This window comes from Sceloporus undulatus, chromosome 6 (assembly GCF_019175285.1).
Source record: "Sceloporus undulatus isolate JIND9_A2432 ecotype Alabama chromosome 6, SceUnd_v1.1, whole genome shotgun sequence".
NCBI classification, from domain to species: Eukaryota; Metazoa; Chordata; class Lepidosauria; order Squamata; family Phrynosomatidae; genus Sceloporus; species Sceloporus undulatus.
This window is the reverse complement of record NC_056527.1, coordinates 39279947-39296155: the sequence shown is the minus strand read 5'-3', so window position 1 is coordinate 39296155 and position 16209 is coordinate 39279947. Positions and strand designations below refer to the sequence as shown.

At 44.5% G+C, this 16209-nt stretch overlaps 1 protein-coding gene and 1 long non-coding RNA gene across 2 annotated transcripts in view; one reads left to right on the top strand and one right to left on the bottom strand.

The window, feature by feature from the left end:
* ITGB8 (integrin subunit beta 8) overlaps positions 1–1193 on the bottom strand; it is a 68631-nt gene extending 67438 nt beyond the window's left edge. Inside the window, exon 1 of the mRNA XM_042474487.1 lies at positions 812–1193. Within this exon, the coding sequence (XP_042330421.1) occupies positions 812–1103 (292 nt within the window). The 5' untranslated portion in view covers positions 1104–1193. The remainder of the gene's footprint in view (positions 1–811) is intronic.
* Positions 944–16187, top strand: LOC121934219. Its single transcript, XR_006104589.1, has 3 exons — positions 944–1035; positions 14808–14987; positions 16009–16187. It is a non-coding gene; the product is annotated as an uncharacterized LOC121934219 (long non-coding RNA).
* Positions 16188–16209: the final 22 nt, after the last annotated feature.

Here is a 16209-nt window from a genome sequence, read left to right as displayed (position 1 = left end):
AAGTGCCTGAGACATAATGGAGCCATTCAATCCAAAAGCAAAGGGGGAGGAAGAAATATAAGAATGGCTTAACAGCTGTCATAAGAATGGTTTTAGGATTCTGCCCATTTAAGAATCACCTCCCTGGAAGATGCATACAGTGGCACAAGCTATCAGCCCCCCCCTCACCTCTCCCACTCATTGGAACTTGGTAGTTACGCAAAATAACACTTTATTGGTCCCAACCTGCATCTTAACAGCTGCCTGAGTCCAGGTGTGTTTCAAAGGACTTTGCTCACAGGTAAGCACCAACAGGGGAGAGGAAGCCTAGCATAGTGGTTTGAGGGCTGGATTGTGCCTCTGGAGACAGGGCTCGAATCCCTGCTCTGGGCAAGTCACACTCTCTCAACCACAGAGGATGGCAATGGCAAACCTTTACCTGAATACACTTTTCAGGGAAAGCCCAGAAGTCAGAAGCGAAGGCACATGACAACAAGTGTCACCTGACGGTGTCCATATTTGGAAACGACCCGAAGCAACCCAGCAAGCAATAACAATAACACTTTACATTTCTATACCGCTTCGGGCGCTGCATCCACACTGGAGAAATAACCCGGTTTGGCACCGCTTTAACTCGTTGTTTGTCTTTTTGCTATGGAATTCTGGGAGTTGGAGTCCCACAACAAACCCTAACAACTAGAATTCCATAGCAAAGAGCCAGACAACGAGTTAAAGCGGTGCCAAACCGGGTTATTCCTCCAGTGTAGATCCAGTCTTAAGCACTCTCTAAGCGGCTTACAAAGCGTCACCCAAAGAAGAAGAGCAAACTTACGGCGTTGGCACCACCCCGTGCCCACGGCTGCGAGGACCCGGGCGACCCCCAAGGCCGAAGCAGAAGGACCCCGCTGGCATTTCTGGACGGAGAGCAGCCCGAGGGACAGAGCAGCCAGGAGCGGGATCCACATCGCGCCAAGCAGACGCCCCAAACCGGGCGAGACGGAGAAGAAGACCCCGCCGTCTGGAGCAGGAGGAGGAGGAGCAGGAGGAGAGGCGCAGGTAACCAAGAGAGGAGGAGGAGGAGGAGGAGCCCCGGGAGCAGCGCCTCCGCATGTCAGGGCCAGCATGCCCCCCTCTCCTGCCCCGGGCCCCCAGCGGGGCGGCCAGGGAAGCAGCAGCAGCAGCAGCAGCCAGAGGCGAGACGGCGGCGGGCTCCTTCTTCTCCTTCTTCTCCTTTCCCGGCCAGGCTCGCCATCCGCTCCCTCCCTCCCTCCCTCCCTCCCTCCCTCGCCTGCCTGCCTGCCTGCCTGCCCCCCTTTGGCTTGGCTTTCCCAGGGAGCCGCCGAGCAGCTGCTGACAAAAACCCTTTTGTGTCTCCTTTCGCCTTGGCAACGCTGGACGAGGCGAGGTTCCCAGGCAGAGCAGAGCGAAGGCGGGGGAGGGAGAGAGAGGGAGGGAGAAAGGAGGCGGCGGCTTTCGGGGGGGGGGTTCTTCTCCCCCTCCTTTCAGCCCCTCAGGGAGGCAGGCTCCCCTCTTGGGAGAGCTTCTTTCCCTCCTCTTTTCAGTCCCTCAGAAAGACCCCCTCTTTTTTGAAGGGCTTCTTTCCCCCCCCCTCTTTTTAGCCCCTCAGGAAGGCTCCCCTTTTTGAGGGGTTTCTTCCCTCCTCTTTTCAGTCCCCCAGGAAGGCGGGTCCCTCTTTCTGAAGGGTTTCTTTCCTCCTCCTTTCAGCCCCTTTATGAGAGGCTTTCTCCCCCCCCTTCTTTCAGTCCCCCAGGAAGGCGGGCTCCTCTGTTTTCGGAGATGGCGGGGGAGGGTTGTTGTGGCGACTCGAGGGGGGCTGAGGGCGAGCTGGGTTCCCTCACACCGTCGAGCAGTTCCCTTCCCTCCACTCTTCTCTCAAGCCCCCTTCCCTCAATTCTTTCCCCTCCTGAATCTCGGCTGGGGATGCTCACAGGTTCCCGAAAGAAAGAGAGAGAAAAAGAAAGAAAGAAAGAAAGAAAGAAAAAGAAAGGAGGAGGGGGAGGAATGGCGGGGGAGGAGAGGCGGAGCGTGGCGCCCTCGTCGCCCCGTTGTGCCTCTGGCTTTGTTTTGTCGGGCTCCGGAGCGCCGCCGGCTCTGGTTTGGCGCTATTGTTCCCCGAAGGGAATGCGCCTCCGGGGGCGGCGTTGTCGTTGTGTGTGTGTGTGTAGTTGTGTGGGGGTGAGAGGACGCTGAGGAAGGAGGGAACTCAGGCCAGGGGTCTTTCCCGCCTCCCCACTGGACCCTTGACCCATTAGCTCCCGAGGTGAGAAGCCGGCCCCAAATGGAGACGAACTAAAAGAAAGGACAGCACTCGCCCATAGGGAAACCATACTTGCCCATAGGGAAGCATTGCAGAATGTTTGCCCATAGGGAAACATTGGAGAATACTTGCCCAGAGGGAAACATGGGGCAAGTAGTCAGTGTTTTGGGGCAGGTATTCGTCCATGATTCTCTGTGCGCAAGTATGGCATCCTCTCACCCTCTCTGTTCAACTTGTATGCAGAACATACTGTACAAAAAGCACGACTGGACACAGAAGAAGGCGGATGTCATATTATCATACTGAAGAGGGAGCAAGCTTGTTTTCTGCTGCTCCAGAGAACAGGACCTGGAACAATGCATGCAAGCTGCAGGAATGCTTTGATTGAGAGTTCCTGCATGGCAGAATGAGGTTGGACTGGGTGGCCCTTGTGGTCTCTTCCGACTCTATGAGTCTAGGAGTGAAAATAAGAGTAAGGAATATCAACAATCTAAGATACACAGATGACACCATACAACTAGCCGAAAACATCACAGACTTGGAACACCTGCTAAGGAAGATCAAGGAGGAAAGTGCAAAGGCAGGCTTATTGCTAAACATAAAGACAAGAATAACGACTGCAGAAAATTTACACATAGTCAACCTAGACAATGAGGAAATAGAAACAGTAAAAGAATTTTCATACCTGGGGTCAAATATCGATCAGAGTGGGGACTGCAGTCAAGAAATCACAAGGAGACTAAGAATGCAGAGGGCAGCTATGAGAGAATTAGAAAATATCCTCAAATGTAAAGACATTTTACTGAGCACAAAAGTTAGAATCATACAAGCCACTGTATTCCTTATTACCATAAATGGATGTGAGAGCTGGACAGTGAAGAAAGTTGATAGGAAAATAATTCATTTGACATAGAGTCAGAATTATACATTTGGAAGAGACCACAAGGGTCATCCAGTCCAACTCCCTGCCATGCAGGAACTCTCAATTAATATGTGATGCTGAAGAAGAGTGCTGAGGTTACCATGGACAGCCAAGAAGTCAAACAAATGGATCCTAGAGCAAGTATTTTCCAATGATTCTCTATGGGCAAGTATGGTATCCCTATGGGCAAGTATTCTCCAATCATTCTCTATAGGCAAGTATTTTCTGTTGATTCTCTGTGGGCAAGTATGATTTCCCTATGGGCAAGTATTCTCCAATGATTCTCTGTGGGCAAGTATGGTTTTCCTATGAGCAAATTTGTTTTGATATGTCCTCCCAAAATGAACATCACCCAGGCTCAGGGGGTTTCCCCACAGACAATGGATTGCCAGTGAAATAGACACAAATCTCCCTTGTATACCCCCCACACAACATGCCTCCAGGCTGCACCACAGTACAACACATAAACTAACTCCGCTATTAACATGTAAAAACCACTTCCTCCCACAGGTATATATACTCCACACACTTCCATGCCACCACCTTCTGAAGATGCCAGCTGCAGTTGCATGCAAAACATCAGGAATAAATTCTTCCAAAATGTGGCCACACAGCCTGGAAAACCCACAGAGAACTATGGTTGCCGGCTGTGAAATCCTTCAACTTCACATTGGCCAAAAAATTTCTCCCTCCTGTCCAGAGGCAGTAGTGTCACTGGTGTTGGTATCACCCGGTGTGGTAACTCATGGTGTCACCTCCTCCCCATTGACCTCCTCCCATTATCACACCATACTGAATCTTTAGTAATGGTTTTCGTGCAAGTCACACTCTCTCAACCTCAGAAGATAATTCATGTGAGACTAGCATTCACAGGAAACAGGAAGTGGCCCCATTCTTCACCCGGAAGTGTAAAAGATCACGATGAGGTCAGACCCCCACTGAGCATGCTCAAGGGTGCCAATTTGAATTCTTGAATCCGCATGGTATGTACCGGTGTGGTAATTCAATGTGCACTCGCTCCACTTTGCCCCAGTAGTGACCACAATTTTGTTCTTCACGTGTGATAGTTCATCACGTGAATTGCCTTGGATTCAAACTGACTCTACTTCCCCCTTGCTGCAGAAGTGCTTTGAATTGGGGCTCCTGTTTTACATGTGATAAGGCTCAATATCATGCTCACACAGCTGCAAAGCATTTATGTATGCATAGCTTCTGAGTGAAAATTTGGTAAAAGGTGATGTTTTTAAAGAAAATTTTTATGAATATGGTTTTAATTTTTTAAAAAGTACATACCGGGACCTCTCTCCTCCCACTGAACTTCACCCCACTCACACCATCTCTTCAGCATTTTAATGGGACACAGGCGAATACCAGAGAGATGTCTCAAAAAAAGGATATATATGAGGATGTTTGACACCTCCTTAATGTGTCACCTGTTGCAGGCCATATCTGTTTCTCCCGTATGGCCAGAGGGGGGCCTCCCACCAGAGTGAATTGGTGTTCCCCTTTCCCAGGACACCTTACATTTCAACCTTCTGTCTAGGAGGCCTGTCCAAATGTCTTCCATTTTGACATGACAAAGGCTACAGAAATAATCCGGTTTAAATGGTGTCAAACTGGATTATTTCTCCAGTGCAGAAATAATCTGGTTTGACACCACTTTAACTGCCATGGTTCCATGCTATAGAATTTTGGGAATGGTAGTTTTGGCCTTTCCTGTGAGAGAACTTGGGTGCCACAAACAACTACCATTCCCTGTTGAATTCCTCCGTCATTCTACTACCCGCAGTTCAAAAGCATTTCTTCCCAGAATAGTGACAATGGATAAGGCAAGGGCTGTGTGCACACTGGCCATAAAGGCTGACCTGGGGGCAGACTTGGGCATGGTGTCTACCTGATGTCCACCTCTCCCAGGGTGCTGTGATGCTATGTGCTGCTCCACACAATGCGGAGCATCACGGTGCTCCACTGGTGCTGTGTCCACACGATGCAAACCAAAGAAATAATAATAATAATAATAAAACTTTATTTATATACCACCCTTCTGAAAATGTCTTAAAGCCATGCCACTGCAGCTGTCATGCCCTTTCCAGCACACAAAAAGGTGCTGCTTTTTGAGCCCTGGAAAGGCCAACATGGGACCACGGCATGCAGTTGCCACGGTCCCAATCTGGCACAGCTGCAGGCTGCCCCTTAGGGGCGGTCTGCACAGCCTCTAAGTTATCTTCTAAAAAGTAGAATTTTTAGGGTTTTTAATACTACAACTCCCAGCATTCCTCTGCCAGCATCACCACTTCTTTTCATGCTAGCTGAAGGCATCTGGAAGTTGTAGTCCAAAGAACTATTTTTTCTAAAGGAAAAAAAGACAGGAAAGACAATATGGGTTTGGTTGAAAGATTGTGAATAACTGTATGCTGTGACTCTTGCCTAAGAAGTGGCAGTCCTTTTTATAAACTTGTAGCGCCAAGATGAACTTTGCCTTTTCCTGGTAGTGAAAACAGGTTTGGATGTTCAGTGCTGGGTAGGGCTCCCTCAATCTGCCCTCTTTTGTGTCTTGTAGATCTCAAGTTTTGATCTCTGCCTGCTACCCTAGATGATTCCTTCCCTGAGGATTTAAGGCTGCAATCCTAACATTCTTCACTTGAAAGCAAAATATTCTCTTTGCTAGGCTGGCCAAAATTACAGGACACCCATCCTGCATGCATTATTTTATGGCAGGCAGAGAAGGGAGGTAGGAGGCATGAAAATTACACTCTTGGAAATCTATTTGAAGTGATTGCTTCATTTTGCTTCAGGCAGGGTAAGGCGGAGTATTCTTGCATCAGTAAGGAAATCTTAGCTGTGTTCTTTTTTTTACTAAGGACAACACAGAATTGGCCTAAAACAACACCAACACTTCATCTCAGAGCATATATTGTCCGTACTAATCTGTTGCAAGAGTTTCAGATACTTCATCCTGTTGCGGGAGAAAGAAGTCAAGCACAACGAATAAAGGGAGTGTATGTGTGGAGCAGAGGTGTTAGGATTTTTGATTTTTTGGGGAGATGTTGGAATACCTTATTTGTGTATATGAACAAATATCTTGAAGGTACACAGCTTGTACAATATTCTGAATAACTTTGTACAAGGGGAAAAGTTTGTGTTCATTGAACCATCATAAAGCAAAGGTGTCACTGTTCCAGCAACCCATTTAAAAAGTGTTTGGTTTTGGAATATAGTGAGTCCTTGTTGTCTGCTGGGGTTTGGTTCCGGGACCCCCAATGGATAACAAAATCAAAGTTTGCCATTTGGAATTTATACATGCTTGAACCTCTGGATAAGAAATTCATGGATAAGGAGGGCCGACCATATTTCAGATATTGGAATTCTGGATAATCTGCATCACTCACACAGCTATTTTTTACCCAGTCATTCTATTAAACCTGCCATTGTTTATGTTGACATAAACATATTTACAAAATGCCACCTAGCTTGAATTTATTGTCTGAGATCCCTTTTAACTTGAAATGAATCTGGGTGCTTCAGCATGCAAAGTAGAGCAGGGAACTAAAAACAAAGGGCAATTGGATATTCCCTTGTTCATCCTCTTTATTTTCTGGATGATGTCAGGGAGCATGGCCTAAAGCAGCCAAAAGCAAAGTACTCTTAGTCATTGCTTGTCAACATCAGTTGTAAATGGTTGGCTTTGTTTCTTTTATTTTCCCATGCAAGTGGGATTTGGAGCCAAGCAAGGGGGGGAAATCAGTATTTCTAATCAATTATTGGCGATAGTGACTTCTGCAGGGTAATAGTAGGACTGAGGCATAGTGGCTTGCCTGCTAAAGCCCAGAGAGTCTCCACCCCTGTTGGCAATACATTTTACCTTTTAGCTAATCTTGTATTTAGACTTTGGGAAGAATTTCCTGACAGTAAGAGCTGTTCAACAGTGGGATATGCTGCCTCAGAGAGTCCTGGAGTCTCCTTTGGAGTGTTTTAAACAGAGGCTAGATGGCCATCTGTCAGGAGTACTTTGATAATTTATTCCTTGATGGTCCTTGTGGTCTCTTCCAGTTCTGTAAGTCTATGATTTTAAGTCACTATGGGTTTCATGCTGTGAGAAAGGTAAAATAAAATGTTGGTTTGGATCCAGATGAAGTTACCATTGAATCAGAGACATTACCATAAAAAAAATAGGAGACATTAGTTGTGTCAATGAGTCCCATTGTTTTTAGAAGAACACAACTGTGACTAAATTTTTTTATCACAGGAGCCTTTTAAATCAGAATTAAAGTTGCATAATAGCACCTTTGGTGATACTTATCACATGATGCCACCTCCAGATCATTGCTGTTGTGCCTCCAAAGCATGATTAGGATATCCATTGCCATATAAGCTGTCAATAAGCTCCCAATCGCACTGCTGTGGCATTAGTCCTCTGGTGCAATAAATCTTTCCAGCTGCAGTCCCAAGGTTTGGCAGTCATGTAGTCTCAATCTCCTCCTCCTCCCCCCCCCAATCCCCCTTGCTGTTTTCCACATGGGGTCACACGAGACTCGGAAGGCTGAGGAGTGGGTGGATTATATGGCCACATGGGACCCGAAAGGCCAGGAGAGCTGCTGTGAGGGCTGAGCACACTCCCCACTTTGCTGGAATGGTGTCATTTTACACCCCCTGGAAGGCTTGCCCCTGGAAGCCCTGCCTCACTGCACCAGGTGACACCCTTGGTGGGGACACTAATGGGCCCCAGTTGTGCTGTTGAAGAGAGAACTTCCAAACTGGTATGTCTTTTTGCTAATGTGATTATGGTAAGAACAAGGCTCAAGTGATAATGTCAAGTCACCATCATCCAGAGGGAGAGAAGGGCAGGCCAGCTCCATTGGGCCTAGCCTCAAAAGAAGAAGTTCCTCCCTCTATCCATCATCATCCAGAAGAGAGAAGGGCAGGCCAGCTCCATCGGGCCTAGCCAGAATCCATCTGCCTTGGTCCAGGCCTCAAAGGGAGAGAAGATTTGCTGGGCTTTCACCCTTTCTCAGTGCCATTTTCTTCTCCTTTTGTGTCTTGTCTTTTTAGATTGTAAGCCTGAGGGCAGGGAAATGTCTAATTAACAATTTGTAAACTGCTCTGAGAGCCTTTTGGCTGAAGAGGGGGCATAAATACTCCAAATAAATAAATCTTGGATCCAGCCCCCAGTGTTGTCTTAACTTCTTACTGGTAGTGGCTCTCTGGTAGAGTGTTTACCATCACCTGATACCTATTTATATTATATATATTGAATAGAAATCCTAGGGATTGAACATGGGTTCTCCTGCATGTGAAGCATGTGTTCTGCTATTGTGACTTATCCCTATGCTTCCAAGGAAGCCTAACTGATGTGGAATGGGGCTTCAAGATGCTGGGTGCATAGGTACATTTCTTGGTGGTGGTAGAATGTCACCTATAAAGGAGTAGAACCTGAAGTGGATCAGAAGATTCCATAAATGCAGCTGGGAAAATAACACATTAATGATAGCATAAGCATGGGGCAATATAAAATAATGGGCAGAGAGAGTTCAGAAGATGATTCTTTGTTGATTGGCCAGTCTTTTAACACAGGGGTAGGGAATTTCATGGCCTCAGTCTCAATCCAGTCCATTGGGGTTTCCCAGATGACCATGGCTCCTTCCCAATTAATAGCATCATTCAGTGTTTCCTTGGCTTTTCTTCCTTTCTGATAGGCTGAAATGTTTCTCCCAAGGCTTAGTTACATAGAGCTTTAAGCCTCAATATACCAACTGTTTTGTTCATACCTTTTTTGCCTTTGGCCTCACTCATCACTGGAATGTGGCCCCCAAATAATATCTCTAGAAATGACCTTATCCCATGAGCTGAATTCCTCTCTTTTGTTTTTTGACAAATAAGACAAATGAAAATTGTTTAAACAATACATCAATAATGGATGCTGCTCTGATGATCTTTTATTTCTTCTATTGCTTGCTCCTGATCTGTACAATATGAGCACCAATAGGCTGTCTAGGATCAGGCAATGTATCAATGTAGTGTTAAGGGCTGTTGATCATATGTTCCTTGCAGTATGAGAGACAAAGACAGAGTGATGTTCTGTTGCATTTGCATTTGTGTCTGGGTTTCCTGTAAGCAACTAGTTGGCCACTGTGGGAACAGAATGTTGGACTAGGTAGTCCTTTTGTCTGATCCTTCAGCAGCTCTCCTGTCCACTTGAAAATTTTTGTTAGAAACTCTTACATTATTACTAAGCTGTTAGTTTTTATTTTTGGTGTGTAATTTGTGGAGTAGAACTCTCTGCTTCTATCTCCTTTTGAGCTTGGCTCTGCTTAGTAGCCCTTTACGTTTAAAGAGACCCCACTAAACACACACACTCACACACACACACTAAGAAGATCCCACAAGCCTGAAGCTTGCCCATCCCTAATCTAGATGACATACACATTGCTACCAGATCTCCACATCCTCTGATATGAAGCCAAACAAAGGGTCTTTTCATAAAAGTTGGTAAATGGCCATGTGCTCTTTTCCACTCACTCCTACTGAGTAATAAATTTCTCCTTTCACTTCTTTTATCCATGGATGCTCTGTCACCAGTGATGATACATTGGACACTGAGTAATGCACTTGCCTCCATCTCCTGTATACCATTTAAAAAAACAACAACATTTGATTACGTTTTACTGGGGCTGTCCCAAATTAAATTTAGAAGAGAAAGCAAAATCTATGGATTTATAAATCAACTGCCTTTCTAGTCCTCCTAATGCGTAATAAGCAAACAGGCATACTCCAAGGTTACTTCTAATGAGTGAATGGAAAGTACCTTCATTTCAAGCCAAGGCAGGGAAACTCCCTCACTTTCTATTCAGGTATGTTCTCTGACTAATTATACACTGACATCACACTTTAAGACTCTTTGCACCACATTTTGCTCAAGGGCAATGCTGTTTAGTCTGCTTTCATGGCAAAACATCTTATCTAGCTACAGATAGATGTAGAAAAGTCAACATGTATAACCCAAACTATACATGTTTTACATCTGTTCAAAATGTTAGGATTTATAACATAGATTATTGATTTATCCTTTCTTCCTTTCCATTGAATTTCCCAACACTTTGAAAGAACATTGCAAGGAAGGAGGGGGGGAAAAAACCTCAAGGAGATGTAGAAAATTTATGGATTACCTTCCAGTCCTGATGTGCTACCCAAGGGAACAGGAAAAATTGATATTGGATTATTTCTGTGGACCACTAGCTCCAAAGAGCTTCTGGTTTTTACAGTGATCACATATCATTTCTCTTGTTCCTCTTAGCAGTGAATGCTTCTTCTAAGACCTCTGACTCACATATGACAGTTTACTCTGTTACTGATTATGCTTATTTTTATTGTGAGTACCCCGAGGGCCTGTTGAAAGGTGGAAAATAAAATTACAAAATAAGCAACAGTGTGTAACTTAAGTTTTAGGGACGCTTGCTCACTCTTTTTCTTGGCACATGATGATATAGCATGCCCAGAGAAAATTGCTTGCTCCCTTTTCAATTTCAGCTGGGATGGCTGCCATCTGGCCTATATTTTAAAATACATGCTGGCCCTGACCCAAAGAAAGTTAGCCATGCTTACATCTTACTGAAATAATGTGTAGCGATTTTATTTGCAACTAACCAGAATCCCATTAAAATCAGTAGGATATGAGGGTCATTAAAGACTTGTGTGAACCTATCTAAGAGTAAGCTTCTTTGAACACAATGGGATTTATTCACATGTATTGCTGAAGAGGATTGCACTTCATTGCTCTCTGGATCATGGTAGAGTTCTTTTGAGTAATATTGTTCATTTCTGAGTTCACACTACATTGTCACTTTTAAAAATGTTTGTCAGTGAATAGTCAAGTACACTTTGCAATAGATTACAGGCACTGCAATCCTAACTATGGATCATTCTGCACTTCTCCACTATACTAGATGGATGCCACTTCCATTTTCATGGCTCCATCCTACAGAATCCTGGGGGAGGTAGCTAGGCAAGATAATTAACATTTTTCTCTTAAAGTGCTTAATACTGTAGTTTAACGTAATGAACTAGATCTGTCTATCAGAGAAATAAAACTACATATCCCAGTAACCTGTGGGATACAGCCATGGCAGTTAAAGCCGTATTAAACTACTATATAATTGTGCAGTTTTTGCCCTAAATTTACTTGGAACTTGGTATTATTAGATTAATAGCTTCTAGTTCTGCCCACCAGAAGTTATTCCTAGAGTTTGGAAATGTCACTTGGACTTAGGGTTACTATATCCCGCTTTTACCCGGGACTTTCACGCTTTTGGGGGTGTAGGAATGTCCCTGCCTGGTTTTTATTACATGTCCCAGGCCCACCCCCGGCTGACTGAGTGCTCCTCTGCAGGTCTGCAGGGAAGGGAAGGGAAGGGGGCTGGGAAGAGCAGAGCAGAGGCAGAGCTTGCCTCTGAGGAATGACAGGAGTGCACACATACACACACACGCACACACAAGAGCCAGGGAGAGGTCACCCAGCCATGGAGGCAGGAGGTAGGTGTGCTCCTGTCATTCCTCAGAGGCAAGCTCTGCCTCTGCTCTGCTCTGCTCAGCCTCCTCCCCAAGAGGAGAGTTCCCTAGATCCTGTCTGAAGATGGTGAGAACTGCATAGTAATGGGCGATGAAGAAGCATCTCCCACAATGCTATAGTAACCAATTATTCAAACTACAGGAAAAGAGATTCCCCCTAAACATTAGGAAGAACTATTTGATAGTTGAATATGCTGCCTCGGACTGTGTGGAGTCTTCTTCTTTGGAGGGTTTTAAACAGAGGCTAGATGGCCATCTGTCAGGAGTGCTTTGATTGTGTCTTCCTGCATGGCAAGGGGTTGGACTGGTCATGGTCTCTTCAAACTGTGATTCTAGGTGATGAACTCTGCTTTTATTAAAGTTGGGAAAAGTTTGGATCCCATTTTGGGAGGGATATAAGTGTGTGGTTTTTTGTTTTTTAAAAAATGGTTTCCAAAAATGAAGATAGCCAAATATTTTTGCCCCAGTTGTGACTTCCATGTCTAGTTGTTGGTGGTAAATCCACTCCAGGTCAGTCCAAACTTCAAAGAAGATATCCAAGGTGCTGAACCTAACTTGGAGATAGGTTTCAGTACCCAGGGCAGCTCCTTTCAAGTTTATACTAACCAGGTATGGATTCCCTGTCCCACTGGCATGGAAGCCACCAACTGCTACTGTTTTTTTTCCTTTCCTAAAAGGATACCCTGAGTGAGAACTTTTGTCAAGTTACAATCTTCATTCTTTTCTACTGGTCATGAAAATGATAGGCAAACCTTTTCTGAAATGTTTGGCAGCCTTCTCTTTTAAAAAGATGGCCATGAGAAAGATGTGGTCCTTTAGATGGAAGTCCTTTAGACTTCCATCAGCCTCAGCCAGAAATGCTAATGGGAAGAGATTATGTGAGTTGTAGTCTGAGAATAACTGGAGAGCCACACACTTCCATCTCTGCCTTAAAACTGTGCATATGCTAGAAATATTTAGTTGGATTCTCAAAACCTTCTTCTAAACCACCAGTTCAGCAACCAGTTACAACTAATGCTTTTCCATTTTGGTAGCTTCCAGATATGTTGGATTTGAAGATCCATTAGTCCTAAGCAGTGTGGCCACATTTGGAGGGTACCAAAAAATAATCCCTTCACTTCCAGGTACTGGAAGCAGGTATAGAATCACAGCAAAATTCAAGTAGTCTTTGAACATGATGTAGGAATATGGGCCATAAAAGAAACAAAATTAGAAACAGTATGTAGTAAAGAAGTTTAAACAATACAGTACTGCATTTATCACCACACTGTAATTCCAGAATAATTCCCCATTGGAAACAATTCTGTTCCAAATACTGTACGGAACAGTATTTTACCCACACATGTTTAACATCATTGGGCCATGGCAGCAATTAAATCTTTGAACTTTGCAGGATATCCTTACTGGGGCAGTAAAAATACTGCATTTTCCTTTTTTATGGGTGCAGTGCCTTCTCAACTGAAAGTCCACAACAGGCCTATGTAAGTCATATATTTGAGTTCTGTGTGTGTGAAGTTGGTTTGGCACATGAGGCAATCTGGTCATGGAATAATGGGCCACTGCAGTTCATTAAACTGCTGATAAGATCCTACCTTTGTATCAAGTAACTAGCAAATTACTCTCTGCATTACATGGTTATATTGACAGGCTATATATTTTATCAACATATTTATACTTCTGAATACACAGATACATACTGAAGCATCTGCATAGGTTTGATATGACCTATACAGACATTTCAAATGCATTTCAGACTTCTCTTTTGTTCTGTTCTTTTTACTCTTTTTACTCCATCTGTTCTCAAACTGAGCTACAACAGTCACTGTACCATTCTGATCTTAGCAAAGGAAGAGAGCCATCTGGTCCTGCCTTCTCATAAGTAAAACCAATGCTTTACAATCTATAATATAGCATTTCCTTAGTGGCTGCCCCCCCCATCTCAGTTTTGTTAATCTAAATTATGAAGGTTTAGAATGAGATGACCAAAGCAGAATAGGCAAGAGGGTAAAAAATGTTTTTTTTTTAAAAAAAGGGATGAGAGTAGTGTGACAAAAAAGTAATGGAAAATGTAAAATCAGTAGGTCTATGAACAAAGTGCAGGGAATAAAAGAAAGAAAGAAAGAAATACCTGCACTTTGTTCTCTATGCATAAACATTCCCACTGAAGGGCTTTGAAGAGTGTAGGATAATTTTATTGTCTTTTAAACAGCTTTTAATAAAGTCAGTATGCTGTAAATTGTTTTTAGCATGGCTAATAGTTCCATTCTATTGTAATGTTGTTGTTTTTGGTTCTGTTTTCACATTATTGTATTTGTTTTCAGTTGTAAATTGCCTTGAATTCCACTGTTCAGGAAAAGCAGGGTATAAAGAAAGATGATGATACTTTATCGATGCAGCTGAGGAAATGGATTTTAATCCCATTGTGTGAGAAAGGCAGGAATAAATCCTTGAAATAAATAAATAAATAATCATGAAACCTATAGTAAAATAAAATAAAGATGACACAGAATTACTTTCCTGCTTTACTAGTTATGCTGAAACAGTCTAACAGGACTATAACTTTATCGCATGGGGCTTAAACCGTTCCCCAGCGCGTTCTAACGGGGGCACGTGGGGGCGCGCACGGAACGCGATGGGCACGGAATGGGGCCCAGAACGCGACTTTACCGCATGGAGGGACGCCGATGCCGCCGCGCATTCCCATCGAATTCAATTCGGTTCCAGAGGGCGCCATTTCTGGGAACTGTTTCAAAGCATCCCCAGAAATGGCGCCCTCTGGAACCGAATTGGAACGCGATGGGAACGCGCAGCGGCGGCATTCCCCCATGCGGTAAAGTCATGTTCTGGGCCCCATTCTGTGCCCATTGCGTTCGGTGCGCGCCCCCCCGCGCCCCCCCGTTAGAACGCGCTGGGGAACAGTTTAAGCCCCATGCGATAAAGTTCTATGTTTTTGAAAACAACTCCTTTAACAAGGCATTTCTCCTCTCTCTCCCCTTTATCCTCAATGTCACTCTATCACTGTGTATGATTCTAAACAGAAGTGGTTTTTCATGGTTACTCTTCCAGATTTTAGGATTTGAAGTCCCTATGGTCAGGGATTCTGGGATCTGATGTCCAAAGTATCTAATGAGTCAAAGGTTGTGAACTACCAACACAAGATGACAGTCCTTGCCCTGAAGATCTTAAAAATTAAAATTCACAGGAGAACCAACTGAAGAGGATATAGTCTTTGACTCAGGACATGAGGTAAAGGTCTGGATACTGGGAGGCTGAAGTTACCCAATCATGATCAGTTCACTATCTGGAGAAATTTAGGCCCAGTACAGACGGGTGGGAAGTGCCGTCATGGGGCCAAAACTAGGGCTCAGGAGAGCGCAGCAACTGCACGCTCCAGAGTCCTAGTGGGTGTGGGCACCGCCATGATTGCATGGCCCTGCCCAGATGGGGCACACGTCCATGACGTGCGGGAGCCCAAGTGCCCAAACCGCTCTCGGTGGAAAAGACATCATAGCACTGCGTCGCAGCTCTTATGATGCCTCAAAAAAGGAGCCACTTTAGGTGGCTCCTTTCCTGCTGTGCATCATTGCCATCCTGTTTGGTTGCTGTGGCAATGCTGCGCAGCATAGAGGGGAGGCATTTCGTGGCCTGTGTGATCTACTCCTGGAAACATGGAGTCTGATAAATTGTTGAATGTTCAAGAATTATTTCTCACAGCTGGAGCTGACAATTCTGTTATAGAATGGCAAGGTGAAACAAGCTCTTAATACCATCATCCCTGGATGTCCTTTCCAGCACTGTGGAGCCCAGAGTACTCTTTGATTCTCCAGGGATCTCAGTATGGAAGATTACTAGACCATAGCTGATTTAAGACTGCCACACAATCATGCCTTCTGTACAGCATTATGAAAGGAAAGGAAGTCTACTTTGCAGCCTTTATCTCATCCTCAAGTAGCTATCCAGCAGAGTCTTTCTGGGTGGTTTGATGCTTGCTTTTATTTGCCCTAGTAGAAAGTTGTAGGGCTGGAGACCTCAGACACCTATTATGACAGCTTTGCAAGACACTGAGCAGTTAAAAATCAGATGGGCCTTTGAGCAATGTGGATGCTGCTTTTGGTACAGTATCTGATGAAGTGTGCAGTGTACCACCTGGTACAATTATCTGAGATCTGTTACAGTTTTTGAGGCTTGAAAATGTGAACAAAATATTTGTAGGGGCTCTGCCTAAAGTATGCTTACTTGACACTTGTTCATTTGTATCTTATTCAAGGTAGCTGGAGCAGGCTTAATGGTTGGATCCAGAGAACAGCGAATGACACCCTACCCTGAAGCCCTTCCATCAACAACAGAACAATACACAGATTAACATGAAATTCCTCCCTACCCAGGTTAACACAGTGTGTGTGTGTGTGTGTCTCCAGCTCTCTTCTATGCCAACATTCTCTGAAGATGCCAGCCACAGATGTTGGCG